This window comes from Dipodomys ordii, unplaced genomic scaffold, assembly GCF_000151885.1.
Source record: "Dipodomys ordii isolate 6190 unplaced genomic scaffold, Dord_2.0 Scaffold52, whole genome shotgun sequence".
In the NCBI taxonomy this organism is placed as follows: Eukaryota; Metazoa; Chordata; class Mammalia; order Rodentia; family Heteromyidae; genus Dipodomys; species Dipodomys ordii.
In genome coordinates this window covers 3,546,641-3,567,299 of record NW_012267268.1, presented here as the reverse complement: position 1 = coordinate 3,567,299, position 20,659 = coordinate 3,546,641, and the positions used below count along the sequence as shown (strand labels likewise).

Sequence of the window (20,659 nt, the reverse complement as noted above, 5' to 3'; positions counted from 1 at the left end):
GACCTGCCTAATTTAAAGTCATCTTTTCATCAACTCCATTTTCATCCTCCAAATTCTTCAGATTCTGTCCTGGGTTAATTGGGGGATGTCTTCTGCACTGCAGTGCAAGGTTCAGCTCAGTACTTTGTACTAAAGGAGGTGAGGCAAATGAGGAGCTGTAGTGGAGATGGTGGTACAAGCACACAGGTTTTCTAGGAATAGTTGCCAAAGAAATTTTGCTTATATGCCTACCATGTTCTAAGCACTGAATGGTAAAAATTTCCTATTTTCTATAGTTAATGTTTTAGTACATATCTATCCAAAATATCTAAAGAGGCTCTGAGGATCAATATTTAGATGTGTGTTTGTGTCATGTTTCTGCCAACCTGATATAAATACTTTAAGGAAAGGTTCACAATTTCTATCCATGACCATAGAGAGTATATGACAGAATAGCAGATCATACCATAGCAGCCAGGAAGCGGAGAGACAAAATGCTTGTGGTCATGGCAAATATTTCTTAATCTTGGCACTAGCAAGTGTTAGGCTCTGAGATCAAACCCTATCACTGTCCAAAAAATACATATACTATACATTTTATTATAACATATTTTTATATCATAATATTCAAGACCTATATACTATGTGATTTTAGAGAAAGAATATTATTTAGCACAGTCATATGTTTTCATTAGTGCTAACCATAAGTAACAGAGCCCTGTATCTCTAATATCTGCCATTTTGGGGTGTGGCATCTCACTAAGCTGCCCATAGTTAACCTTCCTGGAAGGCACTGCACAGTCCTGATATGTGGCCCTGATCTCTTCCATTGTGCCAAATCCAGAGGTAGATTTTTTTACATCTTTCTTTTTTATTATAGAGACATTATATCCATGAAGTTAAATAAAATTCATATTCTATCAAGGGAAACAAAGTATAATGCTTAAGATTTCTTGCCTGTACTACACTGGAAAGATCCATCTTCAGCTGTTTAAGTTTTGAGATTCTTCACAGTGGTCTTTTCTACACTGATATGTCTGTGTTTCATAAAAGTCTAGTAAAAATAGGAAATGAGCTCACCTAAACTCCTCCCTGCATCTACTTCATCTTAGAAGATGAGAGATAGATTCCCCAGTCTCAATAATTTCTTGTTGTTCCTGTGGTTATTTGTACAGTTTTATTCTACTTAAGCTTCTCTTTCTTGATCCTTTAGCAAAAGTTAGTTCTGCTGGGTTCGAACTATTTAGAGAATATATTTTAGTAGCTTAATTTGGCCTTCTACCTACAACTTCCATCTGTGGAGAAATTCCTTTTAAAATGGTAAGGTTATACTATTAAAATACCAAGGCACTTGTTTGTGCTTTCTCTCCAAGTAGGTTCTGGAAGTAAATCTATAATCACTCTGTACAGTAAGGACTAAGAACTGTGATGGGATTAGAGAAAGGCAAATGAATGATGCTATTTGAAGAAGGAAATTTAAAATATCAATCAAAAAGGGTCTCTGTTCATTTTTTTTTCACTCAAAAGGTGTTTATAGAGCCTTTCCTGTGGTCAGACATTCTTTGTGTACTTTGGATTCACTAATGAAAATGTCTTTTCCTTGAGGAGCTACAATTAGTAGTGGGGACAAACTAAAGACAAGAATTAAGAAGTATGTTTTATATAGAAGTAAGATAGTAATGGTAATGACTAAAAGAGGAAGATTACCAAAAAAAAATTTAAGAAGAGTATTATGGGGAGAGATGTCAGATAGAAGAAAATTCATGTTTTAAGTAGGGTAATCAGGGCAGGATGTTAAAGGAGCTGAGACTTGAGGGAAGATGGTCCCAAGCAAACGGAAGCCTATGTCTTAGCACTACGCCATGTGTGTGTAAGAATACTGTACAGAGGAGTTACAGTTACATGGGTAAGATAACAAGTACATTTCTTATCAAGCATTGTTGCCTCCTCATTGTTTCCCCTTCCCATCCCTTCCCATACTCCTCCCTTCCCCCCACCCGATCCTCCCCCCCCCAAAGTTGTTAAGTTCCTTTTTTGACATAACGACTTATACATCTCATTGTTGCAATGGGTCCACCTGTATCCCTGGTTAAACAATTTGTTTTTTTCCCTTCCCCTCCACAAATTATACCTACATCAAAAACAGTGAAAGTATGGGTTATACTATGGGGGAGGGACATACAAAGCAACATAGAAATCATCTTATAAGGGCTGGGAAGATGGCTCAGTGGTAGAGTGCTTGCCTTGCAATGCATGAGGCCCTGGGTTCGATTCCTCAGCACCACATAAGCAAAGAAAAAAAAGCCGGAAGTGGTGCTGTGGCTCAAGTGGTAGAGCTCTAGCCCTGAGCTGAAGAGCTGAGGGACAGCGCCCAGGCCCAGAGTTCAGGCCCCACAACCGGACCCAAAAAAAAAAAAAAGAAATCATCTTATAAATATGATAGAAACAATTGAATGAAAGGGAAAAACAAAAACAAAAAAACATTTGAATGCTTATCTTGGGGTTCATTCCCCTAACATCAACTTATCTGACCTTTTCTGCTTGACTCAGACATATACTAGTTATTGCAAATAAGGGAAACCATGGGACCTATGTTTCTTTGGGCCTGGCTTACTTCACTTAATGTAATTTTTTCCAAGTCTTTCCTAACAAATGGGGCAATCCTATTCTTTCTGATGGAGGCATAGAATTCCATTGTGTATATATACATTTTCTTGATCCATTCGTCTACTGAGGGGCATCTGGGTTGGTTCCGTATCTTAGCTATGGTAAATAAGGCTGCAATAAACATAGTCGTGCTGGTAGCAATGTGGTCTTGTTTGTGATCATTTGGGTAAATGCTCAAATTATTTAACCTTCATAACACTCTTTGAATAGGTAAGATGTAGGAGGTAGGAGTCATTCATCATTTTATGAGGTTAGTATTAGACCAGGTGACTTGCCTGCCAGAAGCCCTAGAGTGGGTGTGGGAGCCTGGATTCAGATCCAGGTTTAATTCATTCCCTTTCAAATGGTTTTCAGTGAAAGAAAAAGTGCACTGAGCACTTAACAACTAGGGAGTTGGCTGAATGTAGTGACCTAGTACTCGGGAGGCTGATACAAGAGGATTGCAAGTTTGATGCCAGCCTATGCTAAATAGCTTTAAAAAAAAAAATGTAAAGTCTGACTAAGCACCCTTAATGATATACTAAAATCTTAGGCTAGGAAACCTGCTTGGTGACCTCTGCCGTTGTCCTTTTTCCTAATGTTTTAGGAAGTTGGAGAATCCATGATGAGATCCAGGGAAAAGCCAAATGGGGACTAGTGTACCTTTGTAAGAAGCCTTCCTGACCCTGTCCCCATAACCCTATACACACACCCTGCCAGTGTTTCCGTCCATGTTCTCCCAGCAGTATTATGCTTTTTTTTTTCCAGGGCTGAGGACCGAACCCAGGGCCTTGCACACACCAGGCGGGCGCCCTTCCTCTGGGCTAAACCCTCAGCCCCCAGCAGTATTATGCCTTGTAGCTCCCATGTGCTACTTAGACTTCCCAGTGTTTTCAGGGAGGCAAGTTTAAAAGGGCTATAACCCCTGAGGTACACCAGCTATCTCTTTCCCAAATCAGGCCTTTTGAGACCTGTTTGAGTAGGCTGGCTCTGAGAAGTGGCAAGGAGAACCGTGTCTAAAGGCAAGGGTTTGTACTGCATGGTGCTGAGGGTCTCAGCCTCTGGATTTTAAGCTACTGCATGGTGGATAATCTGTGACCCTACGCAAACAGATATGTAGCCACTGGAGGGAGCTCTCACCTTGCTGAATAGAAATATAACTGAGGAAAGGCTCTATTGACTACATACCAGTAATGGATGAAGGGAAAAGACCTCACTCACTGAGACTAAAAGCAGCATTAGTGTTCATAAAGAAAACAATAAAAATTCTGAGCATAGTAACACACCCCTGAAATTCTTGATAAGTAGGAGGCAAGAGCATCATGACTTCTTACCCACCAGGCAAAGTCAGTGAGAATCTGTCCTTTGGTGCGGGGTGGGGGGAGGATCGGGTGGGGGAAGGGGAGGAGTATGGGAAGGGATGGGAAGGGGAAACAAGGAGGAGGCAACAATGCTTGATAAGAAATGTACTCGTTATCTTGTCCACGTATTTGTAACTCCTCTGTAGGGTATTATCACAATAAAAAAAAAAAAAAAAGTGGCTGAGAACATACCCTAAGTAGCAGAGTGCTTCCTTAGTAAGCACAAGCTCTGGCTTTAGTCCCCAGTCCTGGGGTAAGAAAAAAAAAAGGTGTTTTAACATCAAAAAATAGAAAGAATAAAACCTTAGAATTAAAAGATTTATAACATTTGTGCACATCCCTTAATTGTGCTGCTTTTTTTCACTTTGCAGTCAGGGGAATGTTCTGACATTGGTATGGTTCTAGGCTGCTGTCCAGGCTTGAACAATGTCTTCAGGCCCTTCAGGGTGTTCTCATCTGCACTGTTTGTTTTTCTTGTACAGAGCTCTGTCTGAAAAGATTGTCTCCGTCCTTCCGAGGATGAAGTGCCCACACCAGCTAGAGCCCCACCAGATCCAGGGCATGGACTTCATCCACATATTTCCTGTTGTACAGGTGAGGTCTTCTATATGCTTTCTGGCCTGCAAACTACAGCTCTTGAAACAGATCTGGCTTTGAGGCCAACTGACCTAGGTCCTAGATCTAGTGGGTATGGTTTGGATTTGGTGCAGCAGGACCTGTCATCATTCTCAAAGCCCTCTGGCACTCCTTATTCTCTTTCACACTATCTTCTCTCTTGTTATTTTTTTTCTAGTTTTATAGAACAGCATTGCATATACTTATTTATTTATATTTGTTTCTGATGCCTGTCCTGGAGCTTGAACTCAGGGCTCTGTCCTGAGGCTTTTTGCTCAAGGCTAGGATTCTACCACTACAGCCACAGCCCCACTTCTGGTTTTTTCTGAGAGTTTATTGGAGATAAGAGTCTCACTGACTTTCCCGCCCAGGCTGGCTTCAAACTGTGATCTTCAGATCTCACCCTTCTGAAACACCAGCACCTGGCTATATTTTTATAGAAAGTGTAAAAACAGTTTTATAGTGTATTTATAATAAGATGGATGAGAAAGTAATGTTTGTTTCAGAGTATGGAACACATAACTGAATAAATAAACTCACCAAAACCAGCAAATCAAAACTCAAACACACACACCCATACATATACAAATAATGAATGGATCTTGACATAATTCCAATTTAGTGGTAATATGCCTGTAGATAGTACTTTATGTCTAATCTTAGCAGTGTTCAAAGCATCTATTATAATTCCTGTCTTACCTTTGAGGAAGATGAGATTAGGAACTCTCTGATAAAGGGCAGATAACTAGAGAATAGACAACTAAAGATCCCCATCTAACCTCTCTATCTCAGGTGTTGTGCCTTTCCTATTCTACTACTCTTGAAGCTGCTAAGAAAGAAACTGTACAACCTTTGCCTGAAAAATCCTCTAGTCCACATTAAGACTATGGATGTAGGAAGTAATAGCATTGACCCTAGACTTCTATGTTCCCATTGCACCTCTGCTACTTTCCAGCTGTGGGACCGTGGGAAATGACTTAACTTCTCATTTGTTAAATATAGAGAATAATAGTGCCTACTTGATGGGATGAGAAGTAAGTTAACATATGTAGAGAACTTAGAAGACGGATTGGCTTGTCTTTGTAAATCCTCTAAAAGTACCAAATACTGGCTTTTGTTACTATCTTTTTACTAAGTCTAGTGGATTGAAATGCCATCGATTTTGTAAATTTATAAATAAAATTAATAAATTTGAGGCTGAGAGTTTAACTCAGAATTTGACTATGTGTTCATTGGACTTCTGGGAGGCATGGAGATGGTACCTGATGCTCTTTGTGAAAAAGGGAATTTAGGACCAGATGTTGATTACAGAAATCTCCAAGAGTCATATTATGAAGCTGTTACCTTTCCCCTAAAGCCTGGATGTGTAAGCATTGGATCTTACTCTAGCCCATGCTGTAGTAATGGGGCAGCCAATCTATTCCAGATATCAGCTGTGTGAGAAATGATTTTTCCATTCAGCTTGGACATTTTGAGGTTCTATTGGTGTTTCATGCTATGAGTACTGTACTAGAGACACTCCTGTCTGGACAGAAAAGCCTGGGTTAGTGATTACTACCTCGCTTAGTTCATGGGCCTATAAAATTTGAAAGAAGAAATAAAGGTTGACCTAGGGTTGAGACTTGTAGTTTGCCAGGTAAGAACAAAGGTAACTACTATGTTGCTTTCTCTATTATTTCCTAAGAGAAAGGCCATTTGATGCCTGATCTCAAGAGGACAGTACTTCAAATTGCATACATTTAGCATTATGAAAAACTTACACCTGTCTGAAGGTTTTTCCTGTTTTCTAGGTACTAGTGAAAGGTTAGTCAGAGACCAGTAAGTATTTGGGAACTACTAACCTAGTTATCTGACGTTTGGCAAAGCTATAGTATACTCTGAAAGTTAGCTGAGAAGAAAATAGGTCTAACCTCCAGGCACTGGCAGTCTAGGATACATCTTTTTCTTCCATCTGGATATGAGTCCTCTGAAGCACATACTTACCTGGTGTTAGGGGAGCTCTGGCATAGCCTGCCTGTCCAGGAGGTCCCCTCCCTCATTCTGGGAACTCCAAAACAGAGCTGTTACATGTCTGAGCGGATCCACAGGCCAGCTCTTCCTCTCCTGACCACACTCTTCAGGGTCCAGATGAGGAATAACAATTTCCTTGTTATATTCAATAAGTATATCTGATTTGTGGAGGCAGAAACAGACATGAAGAATCAGAAATTGGGTCTCATAACCTGGACAAAAGCAGAACTAAATTGAGTTGAGCATTGAGGCAGCTACCTTGTTTGTCCTAAGCATGGTCCTGGGTGAAAGTGAGGGGAGCTACAGTGGTTGTGAATATTGTCTCATTTGCCACCTCCACTTGTGATTTAAGTTGGTACCCAAGGTCATTGTTTGGAGGCAGGATACTATAGATTAGTAAAACTAGATGGAAGATATTAACCAGAAAAGAGCATTTTTATAGGATTACACTCTGTGGTACATAGGGTACATGGTGCATAGTTACCTTCAGCCACCCTAGCCTGGACAACTGCTTCCAAAACATGTCTTTTACTTCAGCTACTGTCTTCTGAACAAGACCCTTTATACCAGCATCTTGCATGGGCCCTGTGTCTACTTGCCCAGGCAGTTAGACCTCACCAGTGGTGCTATCTATGCTTTCAGAAAAAACCACAACTACTGCCCCCAAACTGCTTTGCAGATGTAGCTGCTCTGTTGTAGAGACAGTGGCAACCCTGACAAATGGCTTCCTCCTCCATTATGGCTTTCAATAATGAAGGAAATGAATTAAAAGCAGAACTGTTGAAGGCTCTTTCTGCACTCAACACCTCACCCTCAGCACCTGAATCTCTGATGAAGTATGGTGTGTGTGTGTGTGTGTGTGTGTGTGTGTGTGTGTGTGTGTGTGTGTGTGTGGTGTGTGTGTGTGTGTGTGTGTGTGTGTGTGTGTGTGTGTGTGTGGTGTGTGTGTGTGTGTGTTACCTGGGATTTTAAGTTGGGTAAAGGAAGTTGCTTCCAGTTGCCAGCCCAGTGAAGCTGGGAAACATTTATTAACACCCATTTGTCCCACAGTCTGTTGTGGAAACACCTCCAAGTGTTGACTCCTAGCTTTACACCTTTGCAGCTACAAATCAGTGAGCAAATATATAGTCTCTCTCTGCCTTGGGTTCTGTTACACTTGACCACTGAATCTTCCTTGAAAATGTCATGAGGTATAAGAGAAAATGTTGGTCTAACCCAGTGGGCTCTTGACTTAGTACATACTGTTCTCTAATCTGAATATCAGGATTTTTTCATCTGTTGCAGGAACAGATGTACTTGGTATTCTCCATAGGGAATCCCTGTCTGTGGTACAAGCAGCACAGGAAATAGAGAGGTTTACAGTAAGATTAGTCACTTGCCCTAGTAGCTTGGATGATACTGTATCATCCTTGTGCTTCAGGTGCTTTCAAACCATGCTAGTATTATGATTCCTTTCATTCCTGTAGTAGCTACTACTCCTGTAGTAGCTCAGAGAAATGTCAAGAAATATATCTTCCTTTTATAGAGAGGCAAACCGACACCTGATGATGTGAGGTACAGCTTTAAAGCACCTATACAGCTACTTAGCACTGGTCCCACTGTATCTTAGAATTTCTGATGCCTAGCCAGTTGTTTTTCCTTTAGGGTAGCAGGTAATAGCATGTGCTGATAGGTTTTGCTTGTTTGTTTTGTTCTACTCTTTTCTTCTTTTCATCTAGTTAGTTCAAACATGCCAATTTGAGCTCACAAAGTATGTTGTCTTTGAGTAGCCTTCAACGCAATGCAAGTTCTTTCCTCTCATCTTTCTTTACTTTCTCTCCCAGTGGCTGGTGAAACGAGCTATAGAAACAAAAGAAGAGATGGGTGACTATATCCGCTCCTACTCTATAGCCCAGTTCCAGAAAACCTACAGTCTCCCAGAGGTCAGTATTGTGCCCTTCATTCTTGTTCATCAAGAACAGCATTAGTGCATACTCAGAGACACCTAGGAAGGGGCAGTATAGCTCAGGCTCCAGGCATCTCTGCCCTGCCTTGGATTCACCCCAGCATTGAAGAGGGTCCTTGTGGCTTGTTAGAACAGTGATTTTTTTTTCTTAATAAGGTTTTTTATTGTGAATATACCATACAGAGGGGTTACAATTACATGAGCAAGGTAATAAGTACATTTCTTATCAAGCATTGGTGCCTCCTCCTTTGTTTTTTAATTGGAAAGGTGATGTACAGAGGGGTTACATTTACATAAGTCAGATCATGAGACATTTCCTTTTTTTGGGGGGGGGGTCGTGGGGCCTGAACTCTGGGCCTGGGCGCTGTCCCTCAGCTCTTCAGCTCAAGGCTAGCACTCTACCACTTGAGCCACAGCACCACTTCCGGCTTTTTTTCTTTTTGCTTATGTGGTGCTGAGGAATCGAACCCAGGGCCTCATGCATGCAAGGCAAGCGCTCTACCACTAAGCCACCTTCCCAGCCCCAAGACATTTCCTCTTGAACATTGTCATCCCTTCCCTCATTTTCTTTCAGTTTTTTCCTCTGAACCCTCATCTCGCCCCCACCCCAAGTTGTATAGTTCATTTCCAACATAGTGTCTAGTGAGTATCACTTCTGAAATAATTCATCCTCTGTCCCATCATTTTAGAACAGCTCTTTAAATGCCACTGAGTGTGAAGCACTACAGTTTTATCATTTTTCTCTAAATTTTGGCATTTGATCCAGAACTTCTATTAAATTACAAAGCCTATTTTTGTATAAAGTTCTTGGAGTAACCACTTATGAGGGACATTACTAACAATTTTTAACAATTACAGTAATAGCTAAACACTGTCAAATTCTTACTATACGCCAGTTGTAGCACATTATATGCCCTCTGTTCTTTGCCTGATCTCAGATAGGTATTGGAGATAGAGAATCTGAAGCTTCAAAATTGGTTAAGAATAGTTGTCGTAAGCACTATTCTCCATGACTTTTTTTCTCTTACTGGTGGCTGGGATCTATTGAAGCCATCTGCACTAGTCACAGTCTTTTGCTGTGGGGAAAATATTCTAATTTTTTAGAAATATCAGGCAAAGTAGTTATGGGAAGTCTTTTGTAAGGTATTCTGAATGATTCAGTTTTGTTTTGTTTTTTGTCAGTCGTGGGGCTTGAACTCAGGGTCTGGGCACTGTCTCTGAGTGAGCTCTTTTGCTCAAGGCTAGTGCTCTACCACTTTGGGTCACAGTGCCACTTCAAATTTTTTTTGAGTAGTTAATTGGAAATAAAAGTCTCATGGAGACTTTTCTGCCCGAGGCTTACTTCGAACTGTGATCCTCAGTTCTCAGCCTCCTGAGTAGCTAGAATTATAGGTATGAGTCACCGGTGCCCAGCTTCACTTATTCTTTACCTGGAATTTGCTTAATTCCTGTGTTTTGTCTTCCAGGATGATGACTTCAAAAGGAGAAAAGACAAGGCCATCAAGACAGTTGTTGACCTCTCTGTAAGCACCCTTGCCTGTGTTTTTCTGTCTCAACACTGCAAAGGCTTCAGACAGCCTTCATTTAAATCGCATGTCACCTGTGATTGCTTGGTGACTAGGGATTGCCTAGATGTTGGTCTCCCAATAGGTGTGTGAGATAGAATCTGCCACCATCAGCATCTGTGTTCTTAGACTAGTTATGGAACTAAGGGAAAAAATATCCAAATGCTTGTTGGTCCCAGAGCAGAAGTGACTTGCATAACTCTAGAGAGCAGAAGATAAACTGGAGACGGTGAATTGACTTTACTATACCACCTTTATCCCTTTGATAGCTTTGGTGGGGCAGAGTAGCTTCTGAGCTTTGAAGGAAAGCTCAGATATGACTACTGGGAGTTTACACATGTATCTACTTCTCCAGCATGGAGAGTGATGGAGCAGAAGAGAGCTTTGGTCCTGTTAAAAACACTCAAAACCAGGTGATCCTTGTCAGTGGTACTTCTGGTCCCTGAAGCCTTATGAAACTCAAGGGAATAAAGCCTCCGTGCCTGGCTGTACAGTTCCCTCTTCTAGAAGTAGCATATACTGTTACTTGTGTCTTGTTCACTTTGTCTAAATCATGTCATACCTACCATTCTATTCATTGTTATGTGTAAGATTCAGCTATGTTTATATAGGTAGCTATAATTAATTTTATAATTGATCATCTATTAAAGCCAGATAGCTTAAGTTCCAGGTGTTGTTTTTATGCAGATAACTTGGGTTGTATTGTATAATTTTCAAGATTGAGGTCATCTGGTTTATGTGGCTTTATTGTGTCCTTTAAAACAAGGTTGTAAACTACATCTTGAGAGTAAATTTGTGGTTTCCCAAAGTGATTTCTCTGAAAAGAACATCAGTCATTTGATGATGAAAGATAGATGTGCACATGTAAAACAAAAAAGTCTATCAGTTTGTAATTGTAATTTGTATCTTTTACTTAACTCCATTTTGAAATGGGTGGGATTGAACACCTTTAAGATAGGGGTACTTGAAATTAAGTATTGTCTTCTGATTTAGTGGCAGTATTAAATAGTAAAGAGAAATAATTCTATGACACTGGATTAGGTTTGTGTGTGTATGTGTGTGCGTGTGTGTGCGCGTGCACGCACACACACGCGCAAGCACGCTCGATGTACATGCTAGTCCTAGGGCTTGAACTTAGGGCCTGGGTACTGTCCCTAAGCTTCTTTGGCTCAAGGCTAGTGCTCTACCACTTCGAGCCACAGCTCCACTTCTGTTTTTCTGGTGATTAATTGGAGATAAGAGTCTCATGGACTCTCCTGCCCAGGCTGAGTAGTTAGGATTACAGATGTGAGCCACCAGAGCCTGGTTACCAGAGTGGTTTTCTTTCTTGGCTGTGAGTTAGATGTTCAATTTAGAATACCCTAAAAGTTCTCCTCCCCTCCCCTCCCCTCTCCTCTCCTCTCCTCCCCTCTCCTCCCCTCCCCTCCCCTCCCCTCTCCTCCCCTCTCCTCTCCTCACCCTCTCTGCTCTCTCTGTCTCTCTGTCTGCCTGTCTGTCTGCCTGTCTGTCTGTCTGTCTCTCTCTCTCTCTCTCTTGCTTGTACCAGTGCTTAAACTCAGGACCTTTTACTTTCACTCAGCTTATATCTAGTCATCTATCACTTGATCTATGCCTCCAATTTGGCATTTTTGCTGTTTAATTGGAATTGGAGTCTCATGGACTTCTTTGCCCAGGCTGGCTTCAAACTGCAGTCTTCCTGATTTCAGCCTCCTGAGTAGCTAGGATTACTAGTGTACAATATCAGAGTGTGACTGTAAGTTCCTTTTTTTTTTTAAGTTAATGGAAGCCTCTGGCAAAGCAGAACATCTGATGGAGAGTGTGGCACAGCAAATTTCCTTGGCTCATGGCAGCTAGAAGGCAGAAGGAGGGATGGGAAAAAGGGGGGGAAACATAACCTTCAGTGACATGACCCTAGTGACCTTCTTCCTCCAATTAGGCCCCACTTCCTATAGTTCTACCCCCTCCAGTGCCCCATTAAGATAGGAATCCATTAAAGGACTAGTATTACGAAGAGAGCAGAGCTCTCAGCATTCAGATCTACCTCTGAACATTGCTGCATTGGGGACCATTGGGGACATTTCAGATCCCAAAGATAACATAAAACATTCTAATGTGTTTGTTCTGTGTATTTTTAAGTTGACTTAGAATCATAATTTAAATATAATTGTAATTTTTTATTGCCAATATAGAATCTTTGGTATTCTATTAAAGATTCCACCTAATATTTTTATGAAGGATAGTACCTGTTTTAAGTGACATTGTGTTGTTGGAAAGTAGGAAAACTAGGTAATAGCTTTACTTCTGAGGCCAGGACCTGGGAAATTTTGTTTTTCCTATAAAACCTAGGCTATTCGGATTTTATACTTAGTGTATATTTAACTTATTCAGATACTGTAACCCAAGCTAAGCTTTTTTTTTTAGTGCTTAATTGAATATTATCACATATTAATCTCAGCAAGTCCTGGGAAGTAGAAAATTATACATTAGTTGGCTATATAACTCAGAATTTTTAAAAAGATCAATATTGCTGTCAATCGCCTTCTCAGTGAAATGGCCTTGAATGTCCATAACCTTGGACTAGCTCAGGCCTTTAGAATCAGACAGGTAATTTCTTTTTCTCATTTATAATGAAATTGGCTTTTTTGTTGTTGTTGTTTTTGAGTCTGTTTTTTCTCCAAGTCTACTTCTGGTTGGAAATAACATTTAAGGAGGTAATGATAATGACTAGTAAGTAGTTCCTAAACATTGATCTGATTTTATCTAGAATCTCTCTTGATTCTTGAAACAGAGAGTACCTCCTTACAAATGAAAAAACTAAGATCCAGATAGATCACATAGGTTGTGCAAAGTCACAGCAGAAGTGATGGATTCAATACTTAGTATAATCACTGTGCTAGGAGCACCTAGGTAAAAGGCAGTTTTCAGCTAATAAGAAAATAACAGCAGAATTTGTATTATGTAGTTGGTAAGTGAACTTTATCTTCTGTTATTTGGCAATGCATTTTCACAGCAACACATTTTACCATTTATGGTAAGGAATTTTTATGGATTGGCTAGTAGGGTTTTACTTTTTCCTTTCTTATCTACTGAAAACACATGTGAGAAGCTGCCTTCTTAGGCTCTTAGCTATGTGCCATTACCTTGGGCACTTGTGACTTCTTCTGGCACTTTCTTAGCTGGCTTGAGAGTCCCAAAAGTTTGCAAAATACTCTGAGCCTGTAGTGTTTATTCATGGTCTATTTTTTGTGACCCAGTAAAACAAAATTGGATAGCATACAGTTTGTTATCATTCCTTCAAGGAAAATCATTACCTTTGTTCAGAGGAGGAAACCTGTCTTAGGTGACAGGTATGGCTTGCAAGGCTCAGGTTTTATGCTTCCAGATATTTCTGAGTTTTGACTTTCAGGCATCTTTCAGCGTTTCTTGTCTGTTTTTTAATTGCTGAATCTAGAATTCTAAATTTTAATTGGGAATTGAAAATTAAGTAATAAAATAAGTTCAGCCATACAAGTGCCTACTTTTTAGACCTTCTTGCCTTTTATAAAATATGTATGGCTGGCATGTGCTTTGAGCTGAGTGCCTTTTATATGCTTGGCACCTAGTCAGGCATTTACCTCAGCAGTACAGACTTACAGATTATTCCACTTTATACATCAGGAAAATGAAGCTCAGAAAAGTTGATGCTAGTTAGAAGACAGAGATCAGATAGTTGTGGTTAGCCTGAGCAAAAGTTTGCAAGACTGCATCTCAACCAATGGTGAGATGTGATACTCATCTCAGCTATGGGAGAGCACAATGGTTGAGCATGGTGGAGCATACATGTTATCACAGATAAATGAGGAAGCACAAATAGGAGGATCATAGTCCAGGCTAATCTAGACAAAAAAACCAAAAAACTACCCAAAAAACTAACCAATGAAAAAAGGGCGAGCAACATGGCTCAAGTTCTAGTGCACTTACCTAGGAAGCTTTGAGGCCTTGAATTCAGTCCCAGTACTGGGGGGAAAAACATAAAAAAGGATGATAATTTGTCTGTGTAGCTACAGAGCTAGAAAAGACAGGCAGGTTTTTGTTTTACATCTGAATCCCCCCAACAATTTCTGTTGCTTTTCTACTTTCCCCAGTTTGTGCCACACATTTTTAGCACCTATTTTGGCATTATGTCAGGTGTTATTCATCTCTTGCAGCATTTCTTATGACTTTTCCCATTTGTAGATGTGAGAGTCAATGCCATGTGGGAACCCACTTCCTTCTCTTCTGAGTAGGCAGTCCCCATATCCATCAATTTCATCTCACTTCCCATACACCATAACTTTAGACAAAGGAGCTACTGTCCAGAGTAGAAGAAGACAAGGAAGTAGTCCCAAGGATCATGGGGAGGCTCTGCCATAAAGTGATGTATTCAGCAGTACATAAGGAATTGGGTCACATCTCTGAAGGGCAGAAGGATCTTGCTGTTACCAACCTGCCCTGGTGTAAATACAGTTAAAAGGATGGCATTTTGAAGAGTATGCAAAATAGACACTTTCAAAATGGCTAAATATATGCTGATTTTGGATGTGTTTAAAGTAGTTGGATGTCTGTACATCTGAGTTTTGAGGTAAAAATCACTACAAAGCATTAAACAACCCAGGGGCTAAGACACAGAAGCTCTCTTGATCTTATTTATACAACACACCTTAGTCTTACTGCAAAATTAAACTATTTGAGAAGGGATATATGCTAGATTTCAAAGGTAGGAGGTCGACTCACACACCAAGCCCTGTTTAGGGAAAAAAAAAAATAGACCAAGAACAAGATATAGGGCTATCTCTGGAGAAAATAGTACACAAATAATGTCATCTATCTATCCCTCAGATTTCTATTGCTCTAATCTCAAGCCCTCCTTTGGCTGTTGTTATGAGAGAAGCTTAGTTATTGTTTGTTTGTTTTTTCTTGTGAGATCTTTCAGGACACTGCTCACCTCTTGGTGGAGGAGGCAGATTGATTTTAAGAATCCTAGGCTGAGGGATGTCAGAGTTGGATAAAACATGAGAATGAGCAGTTATGGTATGGAAGCAACTTGGAAATGTTACTTCCTGCTAAGATGGGTATGGTCAGATCCACTGAGCCTTTGATATAGAAGGCTAGATTGGTAGTGACTGCTTCATGCCTGCTCTGTTATTTCAATACAGAAGTTGTCTACTGTCATTGTAAGGGCAGCCATCAGTGAGTTGCTGCAGTTGCTGACTAGGTACTGTGCTCTTCTACTTTTCTGCCCCAACATTTAGAATGTGGGCTCAAAAGGTATTATTCTGACAGGTGACTTAACTGGCAACTAGACCTGTGAATACAGATCTGATCTCATGATGTAGGAGTTCTCTGCTTTACAAAGGGGTCACCTTAATTTTTTTAATGCCATTCAAATGTCCATTATCATCTGCCATGGAAAATACCAGAATCTAATGAGGGATGATCAGAATTAAGGTATAAAACATGTTGGAGTACTTCTGAGTCCAAGTTCTAGTATTATCCTCTGCTTATCATTTACTTCCTTACTGCGCACTTAACTGCGTGCAGGTTGTTTGTACTCTCCACTGTCTACCTGAGTTTAATATAGACAGAAAATAAGGTTAGCTGTCCTCAAAGGTGTGAGGATCAAATGGGCAGTGTATATATAGCAGTCTGTGCCTATCTGGCATAAATCTATCATTAAAAATGAAAGCTGTTACTGTTCATGGAAAAAGACTGAGTCTCTTATACCTTTATTTTTTTTTATAAAAAGAGGGTAGTCCTGTGTAAAGCATGGCATATTTTTATATTAATTTCTAGCTTTAGACTGATAGAATGATTTACCAAGTCATACATTCATAGGATTAAGATAAAACACAAAGACTGAGAGACCAAGAGTGTCATTCAAGTTCTGTTTATCCTTACTTTATATGTTAGGAAACTGAGACCCCCATAGAGGGAAACTCATGGAGCTTGTTAGTGGCAGAGGTGGGAGAGGGCATCAGTACTCCTGATTTCTTTTGTTTTAATGGGTGACATAACAGTAGTTCTTTATAGTAGGCCTGGAAACCTGGGACATTAGCCCTTCAATGCTTATGCAGGCCATTATAATGATGCATGTGGCAATACAGTTTATACAGTAAGCCTTCTGAGATATCTTGAAGAAATGACTGGTGGTGGTGAAATGCCCAGAGAGGGACCCCCAAAGACCAATGGAGACTGAATTGACGCAAAAGCAGAAGAGTCATTTATTGCAAGCTCAAGCCTGGACTTCCGTGCACACAGTCGCAGCTGGTTATGCAGAAAGGCCATGACCTCTGTTTTTTCACAGCTTTTATAATACACTGTGAGCAAGCTTGGGAATTTTATTTAGGCCTACACGTGATTGGTTGACACTTGATACTGTAGACATAGCACTTTGTTGGTGCTATCTGGCGGGTCACGCTTTGGGTTTGAAATGCAAGGGGTCTTTGTTCTGCTTATCTTAGGTTCTTTCCAGCTATTCCCATTTCCTTGGTGATTGCCTGACTCATATTGTGGTTATCAGGGAGCTCCAGGCTTTTCTGAAACTGAAGAACTACCTTAAAATTAGAGTCACTCTGGCTCTTCAGTGGCTAAAAGGTCTGTGAGGAGCAAGTTAGTGTAATGGAAAAGCTTTGAGGTTAGAAACAAAGGTATCTGGAACCTGGTATTATCTTTTATCTCTTTTTGTTGTTTTTTGTGACTCAAAATTCTACTTTTATTATTTATATGGTTTTAGTGTAAAAATACTGTACAGAGGGGTTACAGTTACATGAGTAAATTAATGAGGACATTTTCTATTGAGCCTGGTTACCTCCTCCTTCGTTTTTCCCCTACCATCCCTTCCCTCCCCACCTCCCCACCTCTTCCCTAACCACTCCCCGACCTCGTCCCCCAGAAGTTGTAAAGTTGGTCTTCAACATAGTGTCTTGTACATCTCATTGTTACAATGGGTCACCCTATATTCTTATATAAGCATTTTGTTATTTCCCTTCCCCTCCCAAAATTATAAAAATGTATATACAAGATGCAGGGCACAGGAATCAAATCCAGTGAAAACAGGGGTTATACCATGGGGGAAGAACATACAAAAGAAACAAAAAAAATCACATAGTACATTATAAGTACATTAAAAACAATAGCAAGCAAAAAGAAAATAAAACACTTATACTGGGGTTTGATCTCAAGGCATTGTGCTTGCTAGGAAAATGCTGTACCATCTGGCACACCCCTAGCCCTTTTGTGCTTTACTTATTTTTCCAAATAGGCCTGGACCACAATTTATCTTACCTTTGCCTCTAGCCTAGCTGGGATAACTGGTATATCTAACCACACTGGATTTGTCTGTTGAGACAGTTTCACTAACTTTTTGTCTGGGCTAGCCTTGAACTATTATCCTCCTGATTACAAGCATGAGCCCCTGCAACCAGCCCTTAATCTAATACTGTCTTAGACCTAATACTATTATTTCATTCTGTTTCCATAGCAGTGAAATGAAAATAATAGCGTTTGCCCTACCTCTTCATAGTGACTAGAAAGTGCAAAAGGTAAAATGTATACATGAGTATAAACTTTAAAGTGTAAAGTATATATAAAAGTTAACATTGTCAATGTATGGCAAAGGAAAGGTTGCTTTTACCTCTTTGTTTCAGTGTATTGTTGTTTGGAAGCCAGTCCTTTTATAGAAGAAGCCAATTTCCTGTCTTGGGTCATTGACTCTTTCAGTGGTAACCAAGGAAGATAGCAGTTAAGCTCAATTATATAGCACTGTTACAATAGCAGAGCTCAGTGGAAATTAAATTATACACAGTAACTGCGTCATGCAGTTTTATTATATTTTTCACTTCATATGAATCTCTTTTATGTTATTTATAGCTTCCAATTCATGTAGAAATCATGAGCAAACTAGGGAACACTTGTGGCAGCAATTTGTGAGAACAGCCTCCAGCATCATCCCAGGCTACATTCCATTCTCTTTTCGACAAAATTATCAACATTATATAATGTATGTCACAGATTGAAACTTTTCATGACAGAAAATAAAATAATAATAGAAAAAAAAGAATAATAGAAAAATAAGTTTACCAGAATTATCAGTGGGGAAAATTTGAAGCTTTTTACAAGAGTATATCCATTTGCTATTTGTAAAACTTTGTAATTTTAAATAAACAAATAACAAAAAGCTGATGTACTTCTGGACATTTTCACGGGCCCATTACTTACGCTTGTCTTGGTATGAAGGGCTGTGTTTCCATCTGTAAACAATATAGCAGGGCTCCCAATGAACACCAGCAGTATTTGTTGGGTGGGATGGGTTGTCATATGTTTATGTACTTTATTTTTGTTAGTGACCACAAATCCTCTTAATAAAAAATGAAGAACAAAGGAACCTCTTTTGTTATTGACCTTTGCTTTCCTATGGTAAAACCTTTCCTGTTTCTCAGCCAACAAGGTGTATAGGTAGAAGCAAATTATCTCAGTTAATAATAGTCAAGTCATGTATCTCACCAGAGTTTTCATCAACCTTGCCTCTGTGTCTTCAGTAGTCCCTGAAGGCAGCTACCTGAGTCCCCCATAGACTTGCAGCAAAGTAAGGACTCCTTAGGCCTTGATGGGAAAGACCTTCCCCCCCTAACTGCTTGAAGACACCCAGCAGATAGTTCAGAAGAGCTCTTCACATCCTATAACTTGCTTTTTTATCCACTTAGGATGTTTACAAGCCTCGTCGGAAATATAAACGCCAGCAGGGAGCAGAGGAGCTACTTGATGAAGAATCTCGAATCCATGCTACACTTTTGGAATATGGCAGGTAATGAATGGGTCTTAGTGTCTACTTTATAAAACCATTTAAAAGAACAGCTAATTTAAATTGCATCATTTAGTTCAGTGGGGTTGGCTTCTATCTGATTAAGTTTTCTATTTTCAGGCAGACTTTTCAGCTTCAGGGACTTTTCTCTCTGGTATTACCCATTTCAATGGGTAGTCTTTGCAGTTCTTCCCTGGAGGTGTGTGTAACATGCACCAGGCTCTGCCGTGCTTAGGAAACTAGGGGGTTTGGAGCATTTGCAGAGGCTACCCAATGTGCCCTTCATGACCTGCCGTTATTCAGATCTTTAGTAATGGAAGAAATGGAAACATTTTCACCTGTTTAATACTAAGTTTTTTGTTTGTTTGCTTTTATTTTTGTTTTTGTTTTGGGCTTGAATTCAGGGTCTGAGCACTATCCCTGAGTCTCTCTGTGCTCAAAGCTAGCACTCTACCACATATCTTTAATTTTCATTTTAAAAAACTACAAGGACATAATTCTCTGCATTGATTGACATTGGGTCCTAACATTCATTAATGTCATGCATTCTCTACTTAGGATAACTGATCCCTTGATGTAAGTATGTCTCCTCCTGTTTCCTTTCTTTGTGCTGGGAGAGCTCTGCTGCACATCCCAGCTCTTGTTGGATGGCTGAAACTAACTGCTTCCTCTACTAGCAGTTTTCTGAGTGGAGCAGCTGATGGCTTGCTCCTCTAAGGTACTAGAGAGAACCAGAGGAAGTTAGATTTCATTATTCCAGCTTCCCAAGGAAAGGCAATAACTTTTTATTTATTACTTGTTTTGAGATAATAGTATGAGGTCAAGTATTTCCCTTCCAAGCATCAAACTAGTCTTTCCCAAAAGAAGTTGAGGTAGCTCTGGCCCCAAACCAAGTGTGGTGGCTGCAGTTAAAGCTTACCAGTTGCTTCTGAGAAGTGAGTGCTCCTTTGAGTTAGGTACCTCCTGCACTTGGTACATATTTTGGGAATCCGGGACAAAATGAAAATGCATGGCCACTTATTGAGAATTGTTAATGATGACAGAGAATTTTAGGACAACAACAGTAACTACATTCAAGACCTTCTGAGTGTGGAGCCCTATACAAATGGATGGGTTGCATTCTCAGGATTCCTGCCCCAGAAACCATGTTGGGGTACCTCTATCCAAGCCTAACTCCCAGGTGACCAGGGGAAGCAGCACAACTCTGGGAAGCCAAAGCTGGAAAGAGAAACTCTGGGTCACATGATCCAAGGCCAGGGAACATTTAGGAGAATGTAGTGGGATTTGTTAATCTGGATTGTTTGTATTGGCATTTTTCCATTTTTATAGAAAATCATACTCCTAGGGATGAAAAAATGCCGGATTCAGTTAATTGGTCGGTTCACTAAGCTATGGTAACAACATTTCAATATCTTGCTTTAAATTTCTCTTTCACATGGGACCTTTAAGAATACATTTGTTGTTGATAGTTTTGTTGTCACAATGCAAAGGCTGGGTAAACTAGAAGTACCTGTCCATCCTGGACTGGACAATGTAAATTGAGGCCAGCATGGAGCCTGGCTCCCTTTATGGAACAGAACAAGGCACAGGTTTTGTGTGTGATCCTTCTCAAATGTGAATGTGAGAAAGATCAAAAGGTTTGTTCCTGCTGCTGGGGTTGTACTCAGGACAATTTCTAAACGTAAGGTTGGTACTAAATGAAGACATCAGGTTTTCTTTC

General features: G+C 40.1%; 1 protein-coding gene across 2 annotated transcripts in view; it reads left to right on the top strand.

Annotated features, from left to right (window-relative positions):
• The window catches only part of Ccdc93 (coiled-coil domain containing 93), a 73,534-nt gene that overhangs the window by 11,203 nt on the left and 41,672 nt on the right, over nt 1-20,659 (top strand). For both annotated transcript variants that reach the window (XM_013020712.1, XM_013020711.1), the window contains exons 4-7: nt 4,469-4,580; nt 8,435-8,533; nt 10,023-10,079; nt 18,842-18,942. In XM_013020712.1, the coding sequence (XP_012876166.1) occupies nt 4,469-4,580; nt 8,435-8,533; nt 10,023-10,079; nt 18,842-18,942 (369 nt within the window). The remainder of the gene's footprint in view (nt 1-4,468; nt 4,581-8,434; nt 8,534-10,022; nt 10,080-18,841; nt 18,943-20,659) is intronic.